We start from the raw sequence: 21,631 nt of genomic DNA on the forward strand, positions 1-21,631 counted from the left end.
AGGAGGTACCTCTGATGGACAGACTGGGTGAGGAAGATGAGTGTTTGTGTTAGAGGAGGTACCTCTGATGGACAGACTGGGTGAGAAAGATGAGTGTTTGTGTTAGAGGAGGTACCTCTGAAGGACAGACTGGGTGAGGAAAATTAGTGTTTGTGTTAGAGGAGGTACCTCTGAAGGACTGGGTGAGGAAGATAAGTGTCTGTTAGAGGAGGTACATCCACAGGAAAATAGAAGAGGAGGATGTGGTTGGTTGTTTATCAGTGGAGGAGAGAAGAGAGGTGAGAGAGGAGAGAAGAGAGGAGAGGACAGAGGCGAGAGGAGAGAAGAGAGGTGTGAGAGGAGAGAAGAGAGGAGAGGAGAGAGAGGACAGAGGTGTGAGGTGGGGAGAGAAGAGAGAGAGGACAGAGGGGTGAGGTGAGGAGAGAAGAGAGAGAGGACAGAGGTGTGAGGTGAGGAGAGAAGAGAGAGAGGACAGAGGTGTGAGGTGAGGAGAGAAGAGAGAGAGAGGTGTGAGGAGAGGAGAGGTGTGAAAAGGCAACCAGCAGTGAGACTGGAGAGATCGTGAGGTGTGTCTTTCTATCCGTTAGTTATTTTTCCTCTTCCTGGAGCGCATTCGTCTCCTCCTCTGGCGAAACAGGTGGCGGAAGTTGATGAACAGACCTGGGAAGAAAAAAACTACTTTTTATCATTTAAAATGTTTGTTAAGTGCAAACTCCATCCACTTGGCCAGAAAGACAAGTCCAAGCAAAGATAATGTAAGAAAACAAATCGTATTTTGACCCAAAGTGTATGTTTCTCCCTTAGAGACATTAACAGATCCTGAAACATGACAGATAGATACAGCTGGAGGGTGGAGGGTCAGAGAAAGGGTCAGAGAGAGGGTCAGAGAGAGGGTTAGGGTAGAGGGTTAGAGAGAGGGTCAGAGAGAGGGTTAGAGAGAGGGTCAGAGAGAGGGTCAGAGAGAGGGTTAGGGTAGAGGGTTAGAGAGAGGGTCAGAGAGAGGGTTAGAGAGAGGGTCAGAGAGAGGGTCAGAGAGAGGGTCAGAGAGAGGGTTAGGGTAGAGGGTTAGAGAGAGGGTCAGAGAGAGGGTCAGAGAGAGGGTTAGAGAGAGGGTTAGAGAGAGGGTCAGAGAGAGGGTCAGAGAGAGGGTTAGGGTAGAGGGTTAGAGAGAGGGTCAGAGAGAGGGTCAGAGAGAGGGTTAGGGTAGAGGGTTAGAGAGAGGGTTAGAGTAGAGGGTTAGGGTAGAGGGTTAGAGAGAGGGTCAGAGAGAGGGTCAGAGAGAGGGTTAGGGTTAAGGGTTAGGGTAGAGTGTTAGGATGGAGGGTTAGGGTGGAGGGTTAGGGTGTAGGGTTAGGGTGTAGGGTCAGAGAGTGGTACTAACTGACCGAGGAACATGAGGGCCAGGTAGATCTTCAGAGTGAAGGAAAAGCTGAAGGACGAGCCCAGGACCGTAGGTAGAGGGATGCTGTACAGACGGGTCTCATCGAAGATAGGCAGGGACTGGATCACAGCGATAGCTAAGAGGAAACAGACAGGACAGACAGGAATACACAGCAACACTCGGATATCTTGGTAATAAACTAAGTAATATCTTGTTTGACTACAAACATCCTACCACTATTATTTACATACAATTTACATAATAAGTGAATATTGCAGGCATAGAGCTCTCTGAGGAGTATGTGTATGATGTGTATGGTGTGTGTGTGTGTGTATGGTGTGTGTGTGTGCGTGCGGGTGCGTGTGTGTGTGTGTGACAGGCCCACTGACCCTCTGCTAGCACCCCCAGAGGGTAGAGGGGCATCCAGATGGAGTATCTGAGCCAGGTCAGCAGCTTCCAGTCTGTGTCGATGCAGGCCAGCATGTAGAATGGATACCTGGGACAGACGACAAAACAACAGGTTTATTTAGCATCATTCACAAGCAGTGAGCAATACAATGCAGGTCAACATGTAGAATGGATACCTGGGACAGACGACAAAACAACAGGTTTATTTAGCATCATTCACAAGCAGTGAGCAATACAATGCAGGTCAACATGTAGAATGGATACCTGGGACAGACAACAAAACAGCAATACAATGCAGGTCAACATGTAGAATGGATACCTGGGACAGACAACAAAACAGCAATACAATGCAGGTCAACATGTAGAATGGATACCTGGGACAGACAACAAAACAGCAATACAATGCAGGTCAACATGTAGAACAGGCAAATAACAACAGTAACAGCACTAGTGAGACGGCTGCAATACAGTGCAGGCCAACGTGTAAAACGGGTACCTGCGAAATGCTTACAACTAGCCTCACTAGCTGGTCCATTCATGGTTACAACTAGCCTCACTAGCTGGTCCATTCATGGTTACAACTAGCCTCACTAGCTGGTAATGTAATGTCCATTCATGGTTACAACTAGTCTCACTAGCTGGTCCATTCATGGTTACAACTAGCCTCACTAGCTGGTCCATTCATGGTTACAACTAGCCTCACTAGCTGGTAATGTAATGTCCATTCATGGTTACAACTAGCCTCACTAGCTGGTCCATTCATGGTTACAACTAGCCTCACTAGCTGGTCCATTCATGGTTACAACTAGCCTCACTAGCTGGTCCATTCATGGTTACAACTAGTCTCACTAGCTGGTCCATTCATGGTTACAACTAGTCTCACTAGCTGGTCCATTCATGGTTACAACTAGCCTCACTAGCTGGTCCATTCATGGTTACAACTAGCCTCACTAGCTGGTCCATTCATGGTTACAACTAGCCTCACTAGCTGGTCCATTCATGGTTACAACTAGCCTCACTAGCTGGTAATATAATGTCCATTCATGGTTACAACTAGCCTCACTAGCTGGTCCATTCATGGTTACATCTAGCCTCACTAGCTGGTCCATTCATGGTTACATCTAGCCTCACTAGCTGGTCCATTCATGGTTACAACTAGTCTCACTAGCTGGTCCATTCATGGTTACAACTAGCCTCACTAGCTGGTCCATTCATGGTTACAACTAGCCTCACTAGCTGGTCCATTCATGGTTACAACTAGCCTCACTAACTGGTAATATAATGTCCATTCATGGTTACAACTAGTCTCACTAGCTGGTCCATTCATGGTTACAACTAGCCTCACTAGCTGGTAATATAATGTCCATTCATGGTTACAACTAGTCTCACTAGCTGGTCCATTCATGGTTACAACTAGCCTCACTAGCTAGTATTTGTCACATGTGGTAGATATGTAGATATAGGTAGGGGTAAAGTGACTAGGCAACAGGAGAGATAATAAACAGTAACACCAGAGTATGTGATGAGTCAAAAACGTTAGTGCAAAAAGGGTCAATGCAGATATTTAAATAGTTAACCAATAGCTACCCAGGCTAACTATTTAACAGTCTTAAGCTGTTCAGGGTCCTGTTGGTTCCAGACTTGCATCGGTAACGCTTGCCATGCCGTAGCACAGAGAACAGTCTATCATTTGTATGGCTTGAGGCTTTGACAATGTTTAGGGCCTTCCTCTGACACCGCCTGGTACCTTCCTCTGACATCACCTGGTACCTTCCTCTGACACCGCCTGGTATAGAGGTCCTGGATGGCAGGGAGCTCAGCCCCAGTGATGTACTGGGCCATACCCACTACCCTCTGTAGTGCTTTGCGGTCGGAGGCCGAGCAGTTGCCATACCAACCTGTGATGCAGACAGTCAAGATACTGCAGCTGTAGAACATTTTGAGGATCTGAGGGCCCATGACAAATATTTACATCCTCCTGAGGGGGAAGAGACGTCGTCATGCCTTCTTCACGACTGTGTTGGTGGGTCTGGACTACGTCAATTCCTTAGTGATGTGGACGCCGAGGAACTTGAAGCTCTCAACCTGCTCCACTACAGCCCAGTCGTGGATGGGGGCATGCCTCGGTCGTGGGTTTTCTGTAGTCCACAATCTACTCCTTTGTCTTGTTGACGTTAAGGGAAAGGTTGTTGTCCTTGCACCACACTGCCAGGTCACTGACCTCGTCCCTATAGGCTGTCCCATCGTCATTGTTGATCAGGACAACCACCGTCGTGTTGTCAGCAAACGTAATGACGGTGTTGGAGTCGTGCGCGGCCACGCAGTTGTGGGTGAACAGGAGGGGACTAAGCATGCACCCCTGAGAGGCCCCCGTGTTGAGGGTCAGCGTTGCTTACCCTCATCACCTGGGGGGGCAGCCCGTCAGGAAGTCCAGGATCAAGTTGCAGAGGGAAGTGTTCAGTCCCAGGATCCTGAGTTTATTGATGAGCTTGGAAGGCACTATGGTGTTGAACGCTGAGCTGCAGTCAAGGAACAACATTCTCACATAGGTGTTCCTCTTGTCCAGGTGGGAGAGGGCAGTGTGGAGTGCGATTGAGATTGTGTCATCTGTGGATATGTTGGGGCGGTATGTGAATTGGAGTGGGTCTAGGAGGCAATAAAGGCAGTAAAGTAGTAGGGAGAAAAAAAATGTCAGTGAAGGTCAGACCTCGTCGGAGGTCGTAGTGGGATTTCTTATAAGCGTCCGGATTACTGTCCTGTTCCTTGAAACCGGCAGCCTTTAAGTGCGGATGTTGCATGTAACCCATGGCTTCTGGTTGGGGTATGCATGTACGTATTTATGTATGTATGGTCATTGTGAGGATGACGTCGTCGATGCGTAAACTCCTCGATGTGATCGGTTGAATCACGGGAACATGTTTCAGTCTGTGCTAGCGAAACAGTCCTGTAGATGTGATCGGTTGAATCGCGGGAACATGTTTCAGTCTGTGCTAGCGAAACAGTCCTGTAGATGTGATCGGTTGAATCGCGGGAACATATACCAGTCTGTGCTAGCGAAACAGTCCTGTAGATGTGATCGGTTGAATCGCGGGAACATGTTTCAGTCTGTGCTAGCGAAACAGTCCTGTAGATGTTTGTTGTTCGGATATCATGGTGCCGTGCTAGCGAAACAGTCCTGTAGATGTTTGTTGTTCGGATATCATGGTGCCGAGAGTACAAGTACTCTTATAATCTCCACCTGGCACAGCCAGAAGAGGACTGGCCACCCCTCAGAGCCTGGTTCCTCTCTAGGTTTCTAATCTCCACCCAGCACAGCCAGAAGAGGACTGGCCACCCCTCGGAGCCTGGTTCCTCTCTAGGTTTCTAATCTCCACCCGGCACAGCCAGAAGAGGACTGGCCACCCCTTGGTTCCTCTCTAGGTTTCTAATCTCCACCCGGCACAGCCAGAAGAGGACTGGCCACCCCTCAGAGCCTGGTTCCTCTCTAGGTTTCTAATCTCCACCCGGCACAGCCAGAAGAGGACTGGCCACCCCTCCCTGGTTCCTCTCTAGGTTTCTAATCTCCACCCGGCACAGCCAGAGGACTGGCCACCCCTAAGGCCTGGTTCCTCTCTACTGGCACACCCCCACCCCTCAGAGCCTGGTTCCTCTCTAGGTTTCTAATCTCCACCCGGCACAGCCAGAAGAGGACTGGCCACCCCTCGGAGCCTGGTTCCTCTCTAGGTTTCTAATCTCCACCCGGCACAGCCGGAAGAGGACTGGCCACCCCTCAGAGCCTGGTTCCTCTCTAGGTTTCTAATCTCCACCCAACACAGCCAGAAGAGGACTGGCCACCCCTCGGAGCCTGGTTCCGCTCTAGGTTTCTAATCTCTACCCGGTACAGCCAGAAGAGGACTGGCCACCCCTCGGAGCCTGGTTCCTCTCTAGGTTTCTAATCTCTACCCGGCACAGCCAGAAGAGGACTGGCCACCCCTCGGAGCCTGGTTCCTCTCTAGGTTTCCTCTTAGGTTCCTGCCTTTCCAGAGAGTTTTTCCTAGCCACCGTGCTTCTACACCTGCATTGCTTGCTGTTTGGGGGTTTTAGGCTGGATTTCTGTACAGCACTTTGTGACATCGTCTGATGTAAGAAGGGCTTTATAAATACATTTGATTGATTGATGACAATTCCCTTACACCATTTTTCTTACACCGAACCACTCTTTAGGATACTTCGATCGCAGGTGAGGAGACTAAAGTTGAGGTTATAGAAAAAGAGTTAAGGAAAACCCATGAAAACAACGTAAACCATTTACCCTGGCCGTTTCAGTCTCCAGATCTCAACCCAATTCAACACCTCTGGGAGATTCTGTTGCAGAGCCTGACATGGTGCACCGCCATCAACAAAACACCACATTCTTCTGGTGGAAGAATGATGTCACATCCCTCCAATAGAGTTCCAGACACCTGTAGAATCTATGAGGAGGTGTATTGAAGCAACTTTATGTCGTGTTTCCTTTATTTTGGCCGTTATCTGGATGTGAGCTGTATTGAGGTAGAGTCACCTGTAGATCTATATTAACTATAGAGGTAGAGTCACCTGTAGATCTATATTAACTATAGAGGTAGAGTCACCTGTAGATCTATATTGACTATACTATAGAGGTAGAGTCACCTGTAGATCTATATTAACTATAGAGGTAGAGTCACCTGTAGATCTATATTGACTATACTATAGAGGTAGAGTCACCTGTAGATCTATATTGACTATACTATAGAAGTAGAGTCACCTGTAGATCTATATTGACTATAGAGGTAGAGTCACCTGTAGATCTATATTAACTATAGAGGTAGAGCCACCTGTAGATCTATATTGACTATACTATAGAGGTAGAGTCACCTGTAGATCTATATTAACTGTACTATAGAGGTAGAGTCACCTGTAGATCTATATTGACTATAGAGGTAGAGTCACCTGAAGATCTCTATGGTGCTCCAGAGGTAGAAGACGAAGAAGACCACTGCTTTGTTCTGCATCTCCTCCAGACTACCGAAGATCACAAACAGGATTACGTTCCTACCCACCACCTGGACAGGTCAACAACAACAACAAAAAATCACAGAAACACACTTCATTAAAGGGTTAATTCACCCTAAATACAAAATCACTTGTCCTCGCCCTGAATGCATCCTGGCCTCAACCTGAATGCATCCCGGCCTCAACCTGAATGCATCCCGGCCTCAACCTGAATGCATCCCGGCCTCAACCTGAATGCATCCCGGCCTCAACCTGAATGCATCCCGGCCTCAACCTGAATGCATCCCGGCCTCAACCTGAATGCACCCCGGCCTCAACCTGAATGCACCCCGGCCTCAACCTGAATGCACCCCGGCCTCAACCTGAATGCACCCCGGCCTCAACCTGAATGCACCCCGGCCTCAACCTGAATGCACCCCGGCCTCAACCTGAATGCATCCCGGCCTCAACCTGAATGCACCCCGGCCTCAACCTGAATGCACCCCGGCCTCAACCTGAATGCATCCCGGCCTCAACCTGAATGCATCCTGGCCTCAACCTGAATGCATCCTGGCCTCAACCTGAATGCATCCCGGCCTCAACCTGAATGCATCCTGGCCTCAACCTGAATGCATCCCGGCCTCAACCTGAATGCATCCCGGCCTCAACCTGAATGCATCCTGGCCTCAACCTGAATGCACCCCGGCCTCAACCTGAAAGCTGAGAATCTTTGCTTTGGGTTGGTTTACAAAACCATTGCCGCTAACTTTAGCTTTGACTAACCAAAAACAACTAAAAAGTCAATGTAACCTAAATTAGCATGTGTTTTTTTAAATTTTAAACCCAAGTCATTTTGAAAGTTATTTTTCTGTGTGTTTGGATTGAACCCTACCTGGATCATAGCAGGGAACACCCCTGTCTTGACCAGACCCACTAGAGGGTTCATGACCTCTGCTACGGCCATCATCTGACAGAAGTACATCATGTCAGCAATGGTGTGGAACGTGTCATAGAACGAGTCTGACAAGAGGGAGAGAAAGAGAGGTAGAACACAGTTACACAGTGGAGAGGTAGAACACAGTTACACAGTGGAGAGGTAGAACACAGTTACACAGTGGAGAGGTAGAACACAGTTACACAGTGGATAGGTAGAACACAGTTACACAGTGGAGAGGTAGAACACAGTGGAGAGGTAGAACACAGTTACACAGTGGAGAGGTAGAACACAGTTACACAGTGGAGAGGTAGAACACAGTTACACAGTGGAGAGGTAGAACACAGTTACACAGTGGAGAGGTAGAACACAGTTACACAGTGGAGAGGTAGAACACAGTTACACAGTGGAGAGGTAGAACACAGTTACACAGTGGAGAGGTAGAACACAGTGGAGAGGTAGAACACAGTGGAGAGGTAGAACACAGTTACACAGTGGAGAGGTAGAACACAGTTACACAGTGGAGAGGTAGAACACAGTTACCAACAGCTACACAGTGGTGCTATACAGTGGTGCTACACAGTGGTGCTACACAGTGGTGCTATACAGTGGTACTACACAGTGGTGCTATACAGTGGTGCTATACAGTGGTACTATACAGTGGTGCTATACAGTGGTGCTATACAGTGGTGCTACACAGTGGTGCTATACAGTGGTGCTACACAGTGGTGCTATACAGTGGTGCTATACAGTGGTGCTATACAGTGGTGCTATACAGTGGTGCTATACAGTGGTGCTACACAGTGGTGCTATACAGTGGTGCTACACAGTGGTGCTACACAGTGGTACTATACAGTGGTGCTACACAGTGATACTACACAGTGGTGCTACACAGTGATACTACACAGTGGTGCTACACGGTGGTGCTACACAGTGCACCACTGTATAGCACCACTGTACAGTGGTGCTACACAGTGGTACTATACAGTGGTGCTATACAGCACTGTGTAGCACCACTGTATAGCACCACTGTGTAGCACCACAGTGGTGCTATACAGTGGTGCTATACAGTGGTGCTATACAGTGGTGCTACACAGTGGTGCTATACAGTGGTGCTACACAGTGGTGCTACACAGTGGTGCTATACAGTGGTGCTACACAGTGGTGCTACACAGTGGTGCTACACAGTGGTGCTACACAGTGGTACTATACAGTGGTGCTATACAGTGGTGCTACACAGTGGTGCTATACAGTGGTACTATACAGTGGTGCTATACAGTGGTGCTATACAGTGGTGCTATACAGTGGTACTATACAGTGGTGCTATACAGTGGTGCTACACAGTGGTGCTACACAGTGGTGCTATACAGTGGTGCTATACAGTGGTGCCACACAGTGGTGCTACACAGTGGTGCTACACAGTGGTGCTATACAGTGGTGCTATACAGTGGTACTACACAGTGGTGCTACACAGTGGTGCTATACAGTGGTGCTACACAGTGGTGCTACACAGTGGTGCTATACAGTGGTGCTATACAGTGGTGCTATACAGTGGTGCTACACAGTGGTGCTACACAGTGGTGCTATACAGTGGTGCTATACAGTGGTGCTATACAGTGGTGCTATACAGTGGTACTATACAGTGGTGCTATACAGTGGTGCTACACAGTGGTGCTACACAGTGGTGCTATACAGTGGTGCTATACAGTGGTGCTACACAGTGGTGCTACACAGTGGTGCTACACAGTGGTGCTACACAGTGGTGCTATACAGTGGTGCTATACAGTGGTGCTACACAGTGGTGCTATACAGTGGTGCTATACAGTGGTGCTATACAGTGGTGCTACACAGTGGTGCTATACAGTGGTGCTACACAGTGGTGCTACACAGTGGTACTATACAGTGGTGCTACACAGTGATACTACACAGTGGTGCTACACAGTGATACTACACAGTGGTGCTACACGGTGGTGCTACACAGTGCACCACTGTATAGCACCACTGTACAGTGGTGCTACACAGTGGTACTATACAGTGGTGCTATACAGCACTGTGTAGCACCACTGTATAGCACCACTGTGTAGCACCACAGTGGTGCTATACAGTGGTGCTATACAGTGGTGCTATACAGTGGTGCTACACAGTGGTGCTATACAGTGGTGCTACACAGTGGTGCTACACAGTGGTGCTATACAGTGGTGCTACACAGTGGTGCTACACAGTGGTGCTACACAGTGGTGCTATACAGTGGTGCTATACAGTGGTGCTATACAGTGGTGCTATACAGTGGTGCTACACAGTGGTGCTATACAGTGGTACTATACAGTGGTGCTATACAGTGGTGCTATACAGTGGTGCTATACAGTGGTACTATACAGTGGTGCTATACAGTGGTGCTACACAGTGGTGCTACACAGTGGTGCTACACAGTGGTGCTATACAGTGGTGCTACACAGTGGTGCTACACAGTGGTGCTACACAGTGGTGCTACACAGTGGTGCTATACAGTGGTGCTATACAGTGGTGCTACACAGTGGTGCTACACAGTGGTGCTATACAGTGGTGCTACACAGTGGTGCTATACAGTGGTGCTACACAGTGGTGCTATACAGTGGTGCTACACAGTGGTGCTATACAGTGGTGCTATACAGTGGTGCTATACAGTGGTGCTACACAGTGGTGCTATACAGTGGTGCTACACAGTGGTGCTATACAGTGGTGCTACACAGTGGTGCTATACAGTGGTACTATACAGTGGTGCTACACAGTGGTGCTATACAGTGGTGCTATACAGTGGTGCTACACAGTGGTGCTACACAGTGGTGCTATACAGTGGTGCTACACAGTGGTGCTATACAGTGGTGCTACACAGTGGTGCTATACAGTGGTGCTACACAGTGGTGCTATACAGTGGTGCTATACAGTGGTGCAACACAGTGGTGCTACACAGTGGTGCTATACAGTGGTGCTACACAGTGGTGCTATACAGTGGTGCTACACAGTGGTGCTATACAGTGGTACTATACAGTGGTGCTACACAGTGGTGCTACACAGTGGTGCTATACAGTGGTGCTACACAGTGGTGCTATACAGTGGTGCTATACAGTGGTGCTATACAGTGGTGCTATACAGTGGTGCTATACAGTGGTGCTACACAGTGGTGCTACACAGTGGTGCTACACAGTGGTGCTATACAGTGGTGCTACACAGTGGTGCTATACAGTGGTGCTATACAGTGGTACTACACAGTGGTACTATACAGTGGTGCTAACATGTTAGGCCAAACACTGCACATCCAGAGTAGCCTGGTTCCATACTGTACGTGCTCAAATCCAGTGGTTCTCAACCTATTTTAGTGGCTGTACACCAATCACATTTAGCTGTGCCTGAAGTACACCCCAAGTACCACTTAACGTGTATTTCACCAGTAGGTCTACGTTCTCATTAGTGTCCTCAAGTATCTCTGCAGATAGACCAAACACAACAGGGTGGCAACTACTGCTGTAGTCAACTCTTAAAATGTTGTGAAGACATACAAACAGAATTTGGCTAAAACGCCAAACAGACTGGACCACCAGGCTATTCAAAGCTATTTGCAAGACAAATGAATCTACAGGCTAAGAGTCAATGTTCCCTTTCTCGTATTCAAATGGACACATCTATGAATAAAGAGCCTGTTTAGTTATTCTAGGGAAGTAACACATTGGCTCGCTGGTGTGGTTTAATCTGACTCACTCAGATCACTTCACAGAAACACAACTGAATATAAACTAGACAGCTTTCAGAAACACGACTAGACAGCTTTCAGCTAAAAAAAAAATTGAGGAGGAAGAATGATAATGTATGTAAATATTAGTGTTATATATGAGCCATCTAATACTAACTCTCTCACATTATGATGAAGAACCAGTTCTGAGGTACCTAGTTCCAACTGTAGCTGTGGAAAAGGAATGATTCTGAATGTATTATTTTCTATCCCTGAAACACTGACTTCACCTACTGTGTGTCTATCTATGGCCAACGCTGTCGTCAACTGTCAAGACAACCAACCAACAAACAACAGCTACTAACAAGGCTGGACCCTCAGCAGGCTCTGGACCACTGACCTTGTCCCAGGATGAAGAGACGGACGGTCATGTTGACAAAGATCCAGGAGAAGCCCAGGAACTGGACTAGGTTGTACATGAACAGATAGCCCTTCTTCAGGCCCAGGTAGGCTGAGAGAACAAACCACATATTACCATACAATATCTTTAAAACACATAACATCAGGTTGTACATGAACAGATAGCCCTTCTTCAGGCCCAGGTAGGCTGAGAGAACAAACCACATATTACCATACAATATCTTTAAAACACATAACATCAGGTTGTATATGAACCGATAGCCCTTCTTCAGGCTCAGGTAGGCTGAGAGAACATGGTACAGCTTTCAATAAAAACACAATTAAAAAAACACAAAGTAAACTCCAGTCAGTTGGTTTTTTATGTCTATAACCAAAACCAAAATGATTTGACATTACATTTCAGATGTTTACATTATCAAATATCAAGTACATAAAAAAGGTAGTTTGTACTTGTGTGTGGTATAAACTAAAAGATGATGCACAGTCAAAACCAGGGTTGGCGGCCAGTTGGCGGCCCGCGGTGGATTTATTTGGCCCCACAACTTTTCAGAGAAAAAAAAAAAAAAAGTTGAATTTTTCTTTCTTTTTGCATTTTCATTGTTGGAGGGTGTAAGGGTGTAAAAACACCAGGATGTTAATTTAGTCAAATCTGTTCTCAAGTATAATAGAGAGAGACGTGATCGGACACAACTTTAAGCAAAGTTTCAAATGATCCGTTTTTGGATTCTTGCCGTCAAATTGCAGTCTACAAATGATTTGTGCTCATGTTCCGGTCTGCCGACCAACTGGTTAATGAAAAATGAATATATCAGCCTGAGGCTGAACGTAGTTGATGATCCCTGGTCTAAACCAACAGCATCTTTACCAAGAAATGTAAATCTTCAGATTAGAGATAAAAAGGTCTGCTCACAGCTGCACCGCTCGGTACTTACGGTCTTTACGGATTCTTGACTCGATGCTGACCTTGTTTATCTTCTCCTCTTCCTGAAAACAAAACAGACAGACCGTCAGGTGTAATAAATGTCATAACACCCTTATAAAAGACAAAATAAATAAAGCCTTATACTTCCTTATGTATTACATCTAAAAGTTGTACCAAAACTGACCCTGGTCATTACTACCTTAGCCTGAAGCTCCATCTCCGCGTCTGATTCGTCGAGCCAACGATCGAAGTCTGGCGCCAGGAAGAGAGGTTTCCTCTCCTGCAGAGTGAGTCTGTCCCACCAACGCTGCTCTTGCTTCCTCACTGTCACATTTACCAGGCGCTGGGTCGACCTGTGACTAACCTGGTAGACAGACGCACAGTGACTATGATAATAATTGTAGATACCACAGGAGGTTGGTGGCACCTTCATTTGGGGAGGACGGGCTCGTGGTAATGACTGGAGCGGAATCAGTGGCATGGTATCAAATACATGGTTTCCATTCCATTCCATTTGCTCCGTTCCAGACATTATCATGAGCAGCCTCCTGCGGAAGACACACTTACTAATAAACCACAAGCAGGGAACAGTAACAATCTCTAGTACCAGAAGAGAATGTTTGTCTTTGAGACTGAGAAGAGTGTGAGGTATTTATCACTAATGAAAAAAAACTACATTTCTGGAATAGGAAATAATAGAATACCTCAGGTTTTACTGGTTCCAGGAAGTCCAGACTGAACTCATAGTCATGGTCTCCTTTAGCGCCGTGACCCTGAGCTGTCCAACAAAGGAACGTCGGTTTAATACCATGTACTCTGTACAGACTAGACGTATTTTCCTTCTTTCTGTTCCAGCGTAATACAAACCACCAACCTTTGAATTGCAGGGTGTTGTTTTGCACGCAGATTTCAAGATCCTAAAAAAAAATGCAAAAAAGAAAAATGTCATGCATCAACAAAAAACAACTCAAAAAGCGGAAGACTGTCAGCTACCAGGCTAAATATAGAAACACACACTAACATTGGTTGAGATCAAACTAAGTGACTGAATGGCTGATGTGTTTCCTTCACACATACAGCATCACTAAACGTGTTCTGATGACATTACATACAGTAGTACGTAGCTGGAGTACACGATGCACCTTGAGTGTGTGTTTGCTGACTGGCTAAAATGGATCCAGCGATCACCATGACAATTCCTGAATCTTTTATGAAGCATGACATTTGGTAGGATGTACCACCACCACTAGCTACTACAACTCAATATGAATTACAGTAGCTAGTTAGCTTCAGTAGCTGAGTGTTGGCTACTGTCTCGCCTCATCGAGAACCATACTTCTCATGATGACCTGATTTTGTTATGTGGAAACACTGGATCAAGACCTCAGGAAACTATATATAATATATAAGTTATATAAATGATATATATATTATATATAAGTTACTCTGTCTTGTGACATGCTACACTTTTATTATCACTCTGTATAGCTAATAGAACAAGTGGTAAATTATCTAGCTAGATGTATGAGCTTACTAGCTAACATATAAGCATGGGGCTGCTATCAGTCCATTCTCTAAGCAGCATTGTAGCTAATGTCATGTATGTCATTTGTTCATGTCAGCGACGTGCATTCAATTGACAACGTCCAGCAGTGAGCTTAAACAAATCAACTTATTACTGGCTGAAAGAGGCTATCTAGCTGGCTTGTTGTCCTAACCATCTAGCTGGCTTGTTGTCCTAACCATCTAGCTGGCTTGTTGTCCTAACCATCCAGCTGGCTTGTTGTCCTAACCATCCAGCTGGCTTGTTGTCCTAACCATCTAGCTGGCTTGTTGTCCTAACCATCTAGCTGGCTTGTTGTCCTAACCATCTAGCTGGCTTGTTGTCCTAACCATCTAGCTGGCTTGTTGTCCTAACCATCTAGCTGGCTTGTTGTCCTAACCATCTAGCTGGCTTGTTGTCCTAACCATCTAGCTGGCTTGTTGTCCTAGCCATCTAGCTGGCTTGTTGTCCTAACCATCTAGCTGGCTTGTTATCCTAACCATCTAGATGGCTTGTTGTCCTAACCATTTAGCTGGCTTGTTGTCCTAACCATCTAGCTGGCTTGTTGTCCTAACCATCTAGCTGGCTTGTTGTCCTAACCATCTAGCTGGCTTGTTATCCTAACCATCTAGCTGGCTTGTTGTCCTAACCATTTAGCTGGCTTGTTGTCCTAACCATTTAGCTGGCTTGTTATCCTAACCATCTAGCTGGCTTGTTGTCCTAACCATCTAGCTGGCTTGTTGTCCTAGCCATCTAGCTGGCTTGTTGTCCTAACCATTTAGCTGGCTTGTTATCCTAACCATCTAGCTGGCTTGTTATCCTAACCATCTAGCTGGCTTGTTATCCTAACCATCTAGCTGGCTTGTTATCCTAACCATCTAGCTGGCTTGTTATCCTAACCATCTAGCTGGCTTGTTATCCTAACCATCTAGCTGGCTTGTTGTCCTAGCCATCTAGCTGGCTTGTTGTCCTAACCATCTAGCTGGCTTGTTGTCCTAACCATCTAGCTGGCTTGTTGTCCTAACCATCTAGCTGGCTTGTTGTCCTAACCATCTAGCTGGCTTGTTGTCCTAACCATCTAGCTGGCTTGTTGTCCTAACCATCTAGCTGGCTTGTTGTCCTAACCATTTAGCTCGATGACAGGTCGGTCCCGGAGATCATCCGTAACATACCTTAGCGTCACTCAGCTCCACACGCAGGTAGATGTCTGCATGACGCTGTGCCCAATACACGTGGGGTGTGAGGGTCTGCATTGTGATATCTAAAAGGTACTGTTAGTGAAATTAATATCCTTGCTGTTATATCACTGAGAAGCAATGCTGGAGATCATCCGCCTCATTCATTAGGACAGCTGGCTAGATGCGGAAACAGTCATCCAGGATACTCAGGGGTGCGTTCAGTTCGATTGAACGTTTACGTTGCTTAACGGTTTGTACTGAACGACACGGTTCCCTAAAACGATCTTGAACTTACTTTGAGGTACGTTTGCTCCGTGTGTATCGAAGCAATTTACTATAAATGACTGCGGCACAGCGGTCCTCCAGCCCAAACCCCATCCAACTACGCCTTCCCCGTTTTTGAACTGGTCGTTCAGAACAGCACCGTTTCCGTCGAATTGAACGTTACAGTACGTTTTTCTGCATTGAACGTAGCTCGGGTGTCGCTACGTGCGCGTTACACCCACAAATCAAAACAAAGGAAGGAACGTGCTCGTGCACAGTCAGTACAATTTTTAAAAAAAGTTTGAAAACATTGATACTATTTAAATGGAAATACATATAATATGGATGGTGTCTGTATTTGTCTTGGACTGCACAGAAGTACAGATCTTACAAAGGTATTTTTTTTTTTAATTCGGGGCTTCATGTATGCTATGGGTGAAACCAACATCCAAGGGCTGCTCGCGTCATGTTCCGCTCCAAGTGACACCAGCCAATTCATGCCTTCTGAAATATTCACATCTGATGTGTGAAAAGGATTGAGTGATATCCACCCTCATGTTATGTACTATATACAGTCCATACAATACAAGTGACTGTTATACAATCAGTCAAGTAATCAGTGGTGGAAAAAGTACTCCGTTGTCATACTTAAGTGAAAGTAAAGATTACTTGTCATTTTCTATTAAGTTAAAAGTGAAAGTCACCCAGTAAAATAATACTTGAGTAAAAGTATTTGGTTTTTAAATGTACTTAAGTATAAAAAGTCAATGGAACTTCTAAAATGTACATAAGTATCAAAACTAAAAGTATAAATCATTTCAAATTCGGTATATTAAGAAAACCAGAAGGGACCATTTTTTATTTATTGTCAGATAGCCAGGGGCACACTCCAACACTCCAACATCATTTACAGATAGCCAGGGGCACACTCCAACACTCCAACATCATTTACAGATAGCCAGGGGCACACTCCAACACTCCAACACTCCAACATCATTTACAGATAGCCAGGGGCACACTCCAACACTCCAACATCATTTACAGATAGCCAGGGGCACACTCCAACACTCCATCACTCCATCACTCCAACACTCCAACATCATTTACAGATAGCCAGGGGCACACTCCAACACTCAGACATCATTTACAGATAGCCAGGGGCAAACTCCAACACTCAGACATCATTTACAGATAGCCAGGGGCAAACTCCAACACTCAGACATCATTTACAGATAGCCAGGGGCACACTCCAACACTCAGACATCATTGTCAGATAGCCAGGGGCACACTCCAACACTCAGACATCATTTACAGATAGCCAGGGGCAAACTCCAACACTCAGACATCATTTACAGATAGCCAGGGGCACACTCCAACACTCAGACATCATTTACAGATAGCCAGGGGCAAACTCCAACACTCAGACATCATTTACAGATAGCCAGGGGCACACTCCAACACTCAGACATCATTGTCAGATAGCCAGGGGCACACTCCAACACTCCAACACTCCAACACTCAGACATAATTTACAAATGAAGCATTTGTGTTTAGTGAGTCCACCAGATCAGAGGCAGTAGGGATGACCAGGGATGTTCTCTGTTTAGTGAGTCCTCCAGATCAGAGGCAGGAGAGATGACCAGGGATGTTCTCTGTTTAGTGAGTCCACCAGATCAGAGGCAGTAGGGATGACCAGGGATGTTCTTTTGATAAGTGTGTGATTTTTGACCATTTTACATTCAAAATGTAACAAGTACTTTTGGGTGTCAGGGAAAATGTATACAGTAAAAAGTACATTATTTTCCTTCAGGAATGTAGTGAAGTAAAAGTAGTCATAAATATAAAAATAGTAAAGTACAGATACCCCAAAAAACTACTTAAGTAAAAATACATTAAAGTAGTACTTAAATACTTCACACCACTGCAAGTAATACAGGTCAAGACAGATGATGCATGTATCAACAGTCCAGACCCCAAAAAATTATCTTGGTTAGAGCGCCAGCACACCAAACTATCAAGTTTGACCTACTTGTGATGCTGTAGGTCTATGAGTCTATGAATGGTGCATTCGGAAAGTATTCAGACCCCTTGACTTTTTCCACATTTTGTTACATTACAGCCTTATTCTAAAATGAGTTTGGATCAAAAATAACAATCTACACACAATACCCCAAAATGACAAAGCAAAAACAGGATTTATAAATGTGCTAATTTATTAAAAATAAAAGATACCTTAAATTTACTTAAGTATTCAGACTATTTGCTATAAAATTCTTAAATTGAGCTCAGGTGCATCCTGTTTCGATTGATAAACGCTGAGATGTTTTTACAACTTGGAGTCTACCTGTGGTAAATTCAATTGATTGGACATGATTTGGAAAGGCACACACCTGTCTATATAAAAGGTCCCACAGTTGGCAGTGCATGTCGGAGCAAAAACCAAGCCATGAGGTCAAAGCAATTGCCCGTAGAGCTCAGAGACAGGATTGTGTTGAGGCACAGATCTGGGGAAGGGTAGCAAAAAAAATTCTTCAGCTTTGAATGTCCCCAAGCACACAGTGGCCTCCATCATTCTTAAATGGAAGAAGTTTGCAACTACCAAGACACTTCCTAAAGCTGAGCAATCAGGGAGGTGACCAAGAATCTGATGGTTACTCTGAGAGCTCCTCTGTGGAGATGGGAGAACCTTCCAGAAGGACAACCATCTCGGTGGCCAGAGGGAAGCCACTCCTCAGTAAAAGGCACATTACAGCCCGTTTGGAGTTTGCCAAAAGGCACCGAAAGGATTCAGACCTTGAGAAACAAGATTCTCTGGTCTGATAAAACCAAGATTGAACTATTTGGCCTGAATGCCAAGCATCACGTCTGGAGGAAACCTGGCACCATCCCTACGATGAAGAATGGTGGTGGCAGCATCATGCTGTGGGGATGCTTTTCAGCAGCAGGGACTGGGAGACTAGTCAGGATCGAGGGAAAGATGAACAGAGCAAAGTACAGAGAGATCCTTGATGAATTCCTTCTCCAGATCGCTCGGGACCTCAGACTGGGTCGAAGGTTCACCTTCCAACAGGACAGCAATCCTAAGCACACAGCCAAGACAACGCAGGAGTGGCTTCGGGACAAGTCTCCGAATGTCCTTGAGTGACCCAGCCAGAGTCCGGACTTGAACCGGATCAAACATCTCTGGAGACCTGAAAATAGCTGTGCAGCGACACTCCCCATCCAACCTGACAGAGCTAGAAAGGATCAGCAGAGAAGAATGGGAGAAACTCTCCAAATACAGGTGTGACAAGCTTGTAGCATCATACCCATGAAGACTCAAGGCTGTAATCACTGCCAAAGGTGCTTCAACAAAGTACTGAGTAAAGGGTCTTAATACTTATTGTAAATGTGATTTGTTTTTTATTTTTAATACATTTCTGAAAATGTCTAAAAACTAGTTTATGCTTTGTCATTAGGGGGTATTGTGATGTCATTAGGGGGTATTGTGATGTCATTATGGGGTATTGTGATGTCATTAGGGGGTATTGTGTATAGATTGAGGGGAGAAAAACAATTGAATACATTTTACAAGGCTGTAACGTAACAAAATGTGGAAAAAGTCAAGGGGCCTGAATGCACTGTGTGTTTATGGGTCTATGATATTTGATGCCGGTGGAATGTGAACAGGAGCCAAGTGTTCCAAGCATTAATTATATTTGGTCTAAAGAAACACAATCATATAACAAAACATTTCCTTTTTGAATGACATTTATTTAAATAGGACATTTTGTTTGTAAGAATGGTTATAATACATGAAAGCAACTGTGTGTCTCTGAACTTCCCATTTCACAGAAAGTATCAGAAACAAAGAGATAAAAAATAGTATTTTCAGATGATTTCACACTTTGGTGAAGAGAAATCTTCGTTTCCGTCTTGTCAGCCACATCAACGTCAGACTCTCGTCTTTCTCGAGGGCTACAGTGCATTGAGAAATGTATTCCAACAAACACTGGACTGAGGACAGCACTGCGACTAGTCCAGCCACTTCTCTGGGCTCGGGTTTGTCTCGTTTTGGACCTCGTAAGCTCGTATAAAACTGGAAAGTGTTATGAAGGTAAAATGGCATCATGTTACCATGTTGGTACGACCCAGGCTGCTTTCCAAATGACAGCCTATCTCCTATAGTGCTCCACTCCCCATTGGTCTGTGGTCAAAAGTAGTGCACTATATAGGGAATAGGGTGGCATTTCAGACTAGCAACCAGTGTAAACGCCACTCTCATAGTCTAGCCTAGATGCCAAAGCTTTACAACAACAGACATCTCAAAAACATCAGCGCTGCTTTATGCTCAGTCCTTTTATTTTTTTTGAAATGCAGTTGACGGACAAGACTCGTTCCTTAAAGCCCACGAAGCAGTTCGTATAGCTCAACTGGATGGTGCTATCGAAAACAATGCTCCTTTACACAACAGATAAAGAAAGGGGAGGGGTTATGGGGTACGTCTTGTCAGCCAGGTCTGTCACAGTTCCTACTTCTTTAGGGGACTAGGTCATGTAGTCATGCTGACTGACTCAAGTTTAAAACAGCCCTTTCAGGGAATTACATACCGCCTCCCAGGTTACCAAGGTGCCCTACCGCCTCCCAGGTTACCAAGGTGCCCTACCGCCTGCCAGGTTACCAAGGTGCCCTACCGCCTGCCAGGTTACCACGGTGTCCTACCGCCTGCCAGGTTACCACGGTGTCCTACCGCCTGCCAGGTTACCACGGTGCCCTACCGCCTCCCAGGTTACCAAGGTGCCCTACCGCCTCCCAGGTTACTAAGGTGCCCTACCGCCTCCCAGGTTACCAAGGTGCCCTACCGCCTGCCAGGTTACCACGATGCCCTACCGCCTGCCTGGTTACCACGGTGCCCTACCGCCTCCCAGGTTACCACGGTGCCCTACCGCCTCCCAGGTTACCACGGTGCCCTACCGCCTGCCAGGTTACCACGGTGCCCTACCGCCTCCCAGGTTACCAAGGTGCCCTACCGCCTCCCAGGTTACCACGGTGCCCTACCGCCTGCCAGGTTACCACGGTGCTCTACCGCCTGCCAGGTTACCACGGTGCCCTACCGCCTGCCAGGTTACCACGGTGCAAACAAAAAAACCATGAGGAAAAGCTCAAGTCTGAAAAAAGAAATACATTTGTTTATTTTTTTATGAGTGAATGTCACTCAATTTGGCTCTCATGAAACAGTTGGTAGTGTGTTATCTGGAAATTACAACTTCTAAGGAGAAACAGGAGGAGGGGTGGTGATGGAAGAACAAGAGGGAAGGAGGGGGGTTAGAACAAACAGGACATTACCTTCATCCCAAACGGCACTCTATTCCCTATATAATGCATTACTATTGACCAGGGCCCATAGTGTACTATATAGAGAATATGGAGCCACTTAGGACACAGCGGAGTCATTCTCTGTTCCTTTCTCAAAACCCCCTCAGGTGCAATTAGCTGATAACCTCTGAAGGTTGCAAGGTTCAATTCCAACTATGAATAAATCAATGTATTACCTGAACTACAGGCTTCCTGTTAAAAAGAAGAAGAAGATGGTTTGTTCTTTAGTCTCATTCTCTCACCTCATGCCATCCTTTTAGGTGGATTTAGTTTTTGTCAGAATTGCTTTCAAAAAGCTACCACAACCCGGTCAGAGTTTCATCGCTCGTTCAACAGCTTCCAAAAAACCCTCACAAAGAAAACATTTTCTTTTAAAGCAGGAGCGAACTTGTCTTCTACACAGCAACTATATTGAATATTTGAAGAAAAAAAAAGAATAAATATTTTTCAAAACAACAAAAGAAAAGACAAATGAAAGAAAACGGCAGACTTGCTGTTCCATGCATATGCGTTATTTACAAACACGTT

At 45.8% G+C, this 21,631-nt stretch overlaps 1 protein-coding gene across 2 annotated transcripts; it reads right to left on the reverse strand.

The window, feature by feature from the left end:
* Positions 1-431: 431 nt before the first annotated feature.
* LOC139384751 (very-long-chain (3R)-3-hydroxyacyl-CoA dehydratase-like) lies at positions 432-15,896 on the reverse strand. 2 transcript variants are annotated; one of them, XR_011628877.1, is made up of 11 exons: positions 15,479-15,896; positions 13,638-13,680; positions 13,468-13,541; positions 12,963-13,127; positions 12,774-12,825; positions 11,822-11,932; positions 7,674-7,801; positions 6,740-6,811; positions 1,771-1,877; positions 1,386-1,517; positions 432-660 (listed from the first exon to the last, which is right to left on the reverse strand). XR_011628877.1 is itself a non-coding variant. In XM_071129618.1 (11 exons), exons 1-11 carry the CDS (start codon positions 15,557-15,559, stop codon positions 584-586), a joined length of 1,083 nt encoding a protein of 360 aa, XP_070985719.1. In that variant the 5' UTR covers positions 15,560-15,887; the 3' UTR covers positions 432-583. The 2 variants fall into 2 exon arrangements, 1 of the variants encoding a protein (XP_070985719.1); XM_071129618.1 differs by having other exon boundaries at positions 6,740-6,852; positions 15,479-15,887.
* Positions 15,897-21,631: the final 5,735 nt, after the last annotated feature.

This window comes from Oncorhynchus clarkii, chromosome 26, assembly GCF_045791955.1.
Source record: "Oncorhynchus clarkii lewisi isolate Uvic-CL-2024 chromosome 26, UVic_Ocla_1.0, whole genome shotgun sequence".
In the NCBI taxonomy this organism is placed as follows: domain Eukaryota; kingdom Metazoa; phylum Chordata; class Actinopteri; order Salmoniformes; family Salmonidae; genus Oncorhynchus; species Oncorhynchus clarkii.

Excerpts from the sequence above, each read along its gene's own strand:
- LOC139384751 (XM_071129618.1), bottom strand. The coding sequence starts at position 15,559 with ATGCAGACCCTCACACCCCACGTGTATTGGGCACAGCGTCATGCAGAC. Across the intron at positions 13,128-13,467 it reads TGGAACCAGTAAAACCTGAG|GTTAGTCACAGGTCGACCCA; the intron begins GTATTCTATTAT and ends TCTGTCTACCAG. Across the intron at positions 661-1,385 it reads CCTGGCCCTCATGTTCCTCG|GTCTGTTCATCAACTTCCGC; the intron begins GTCAGTTAGTAC and ends TTTTCTTCCCAG.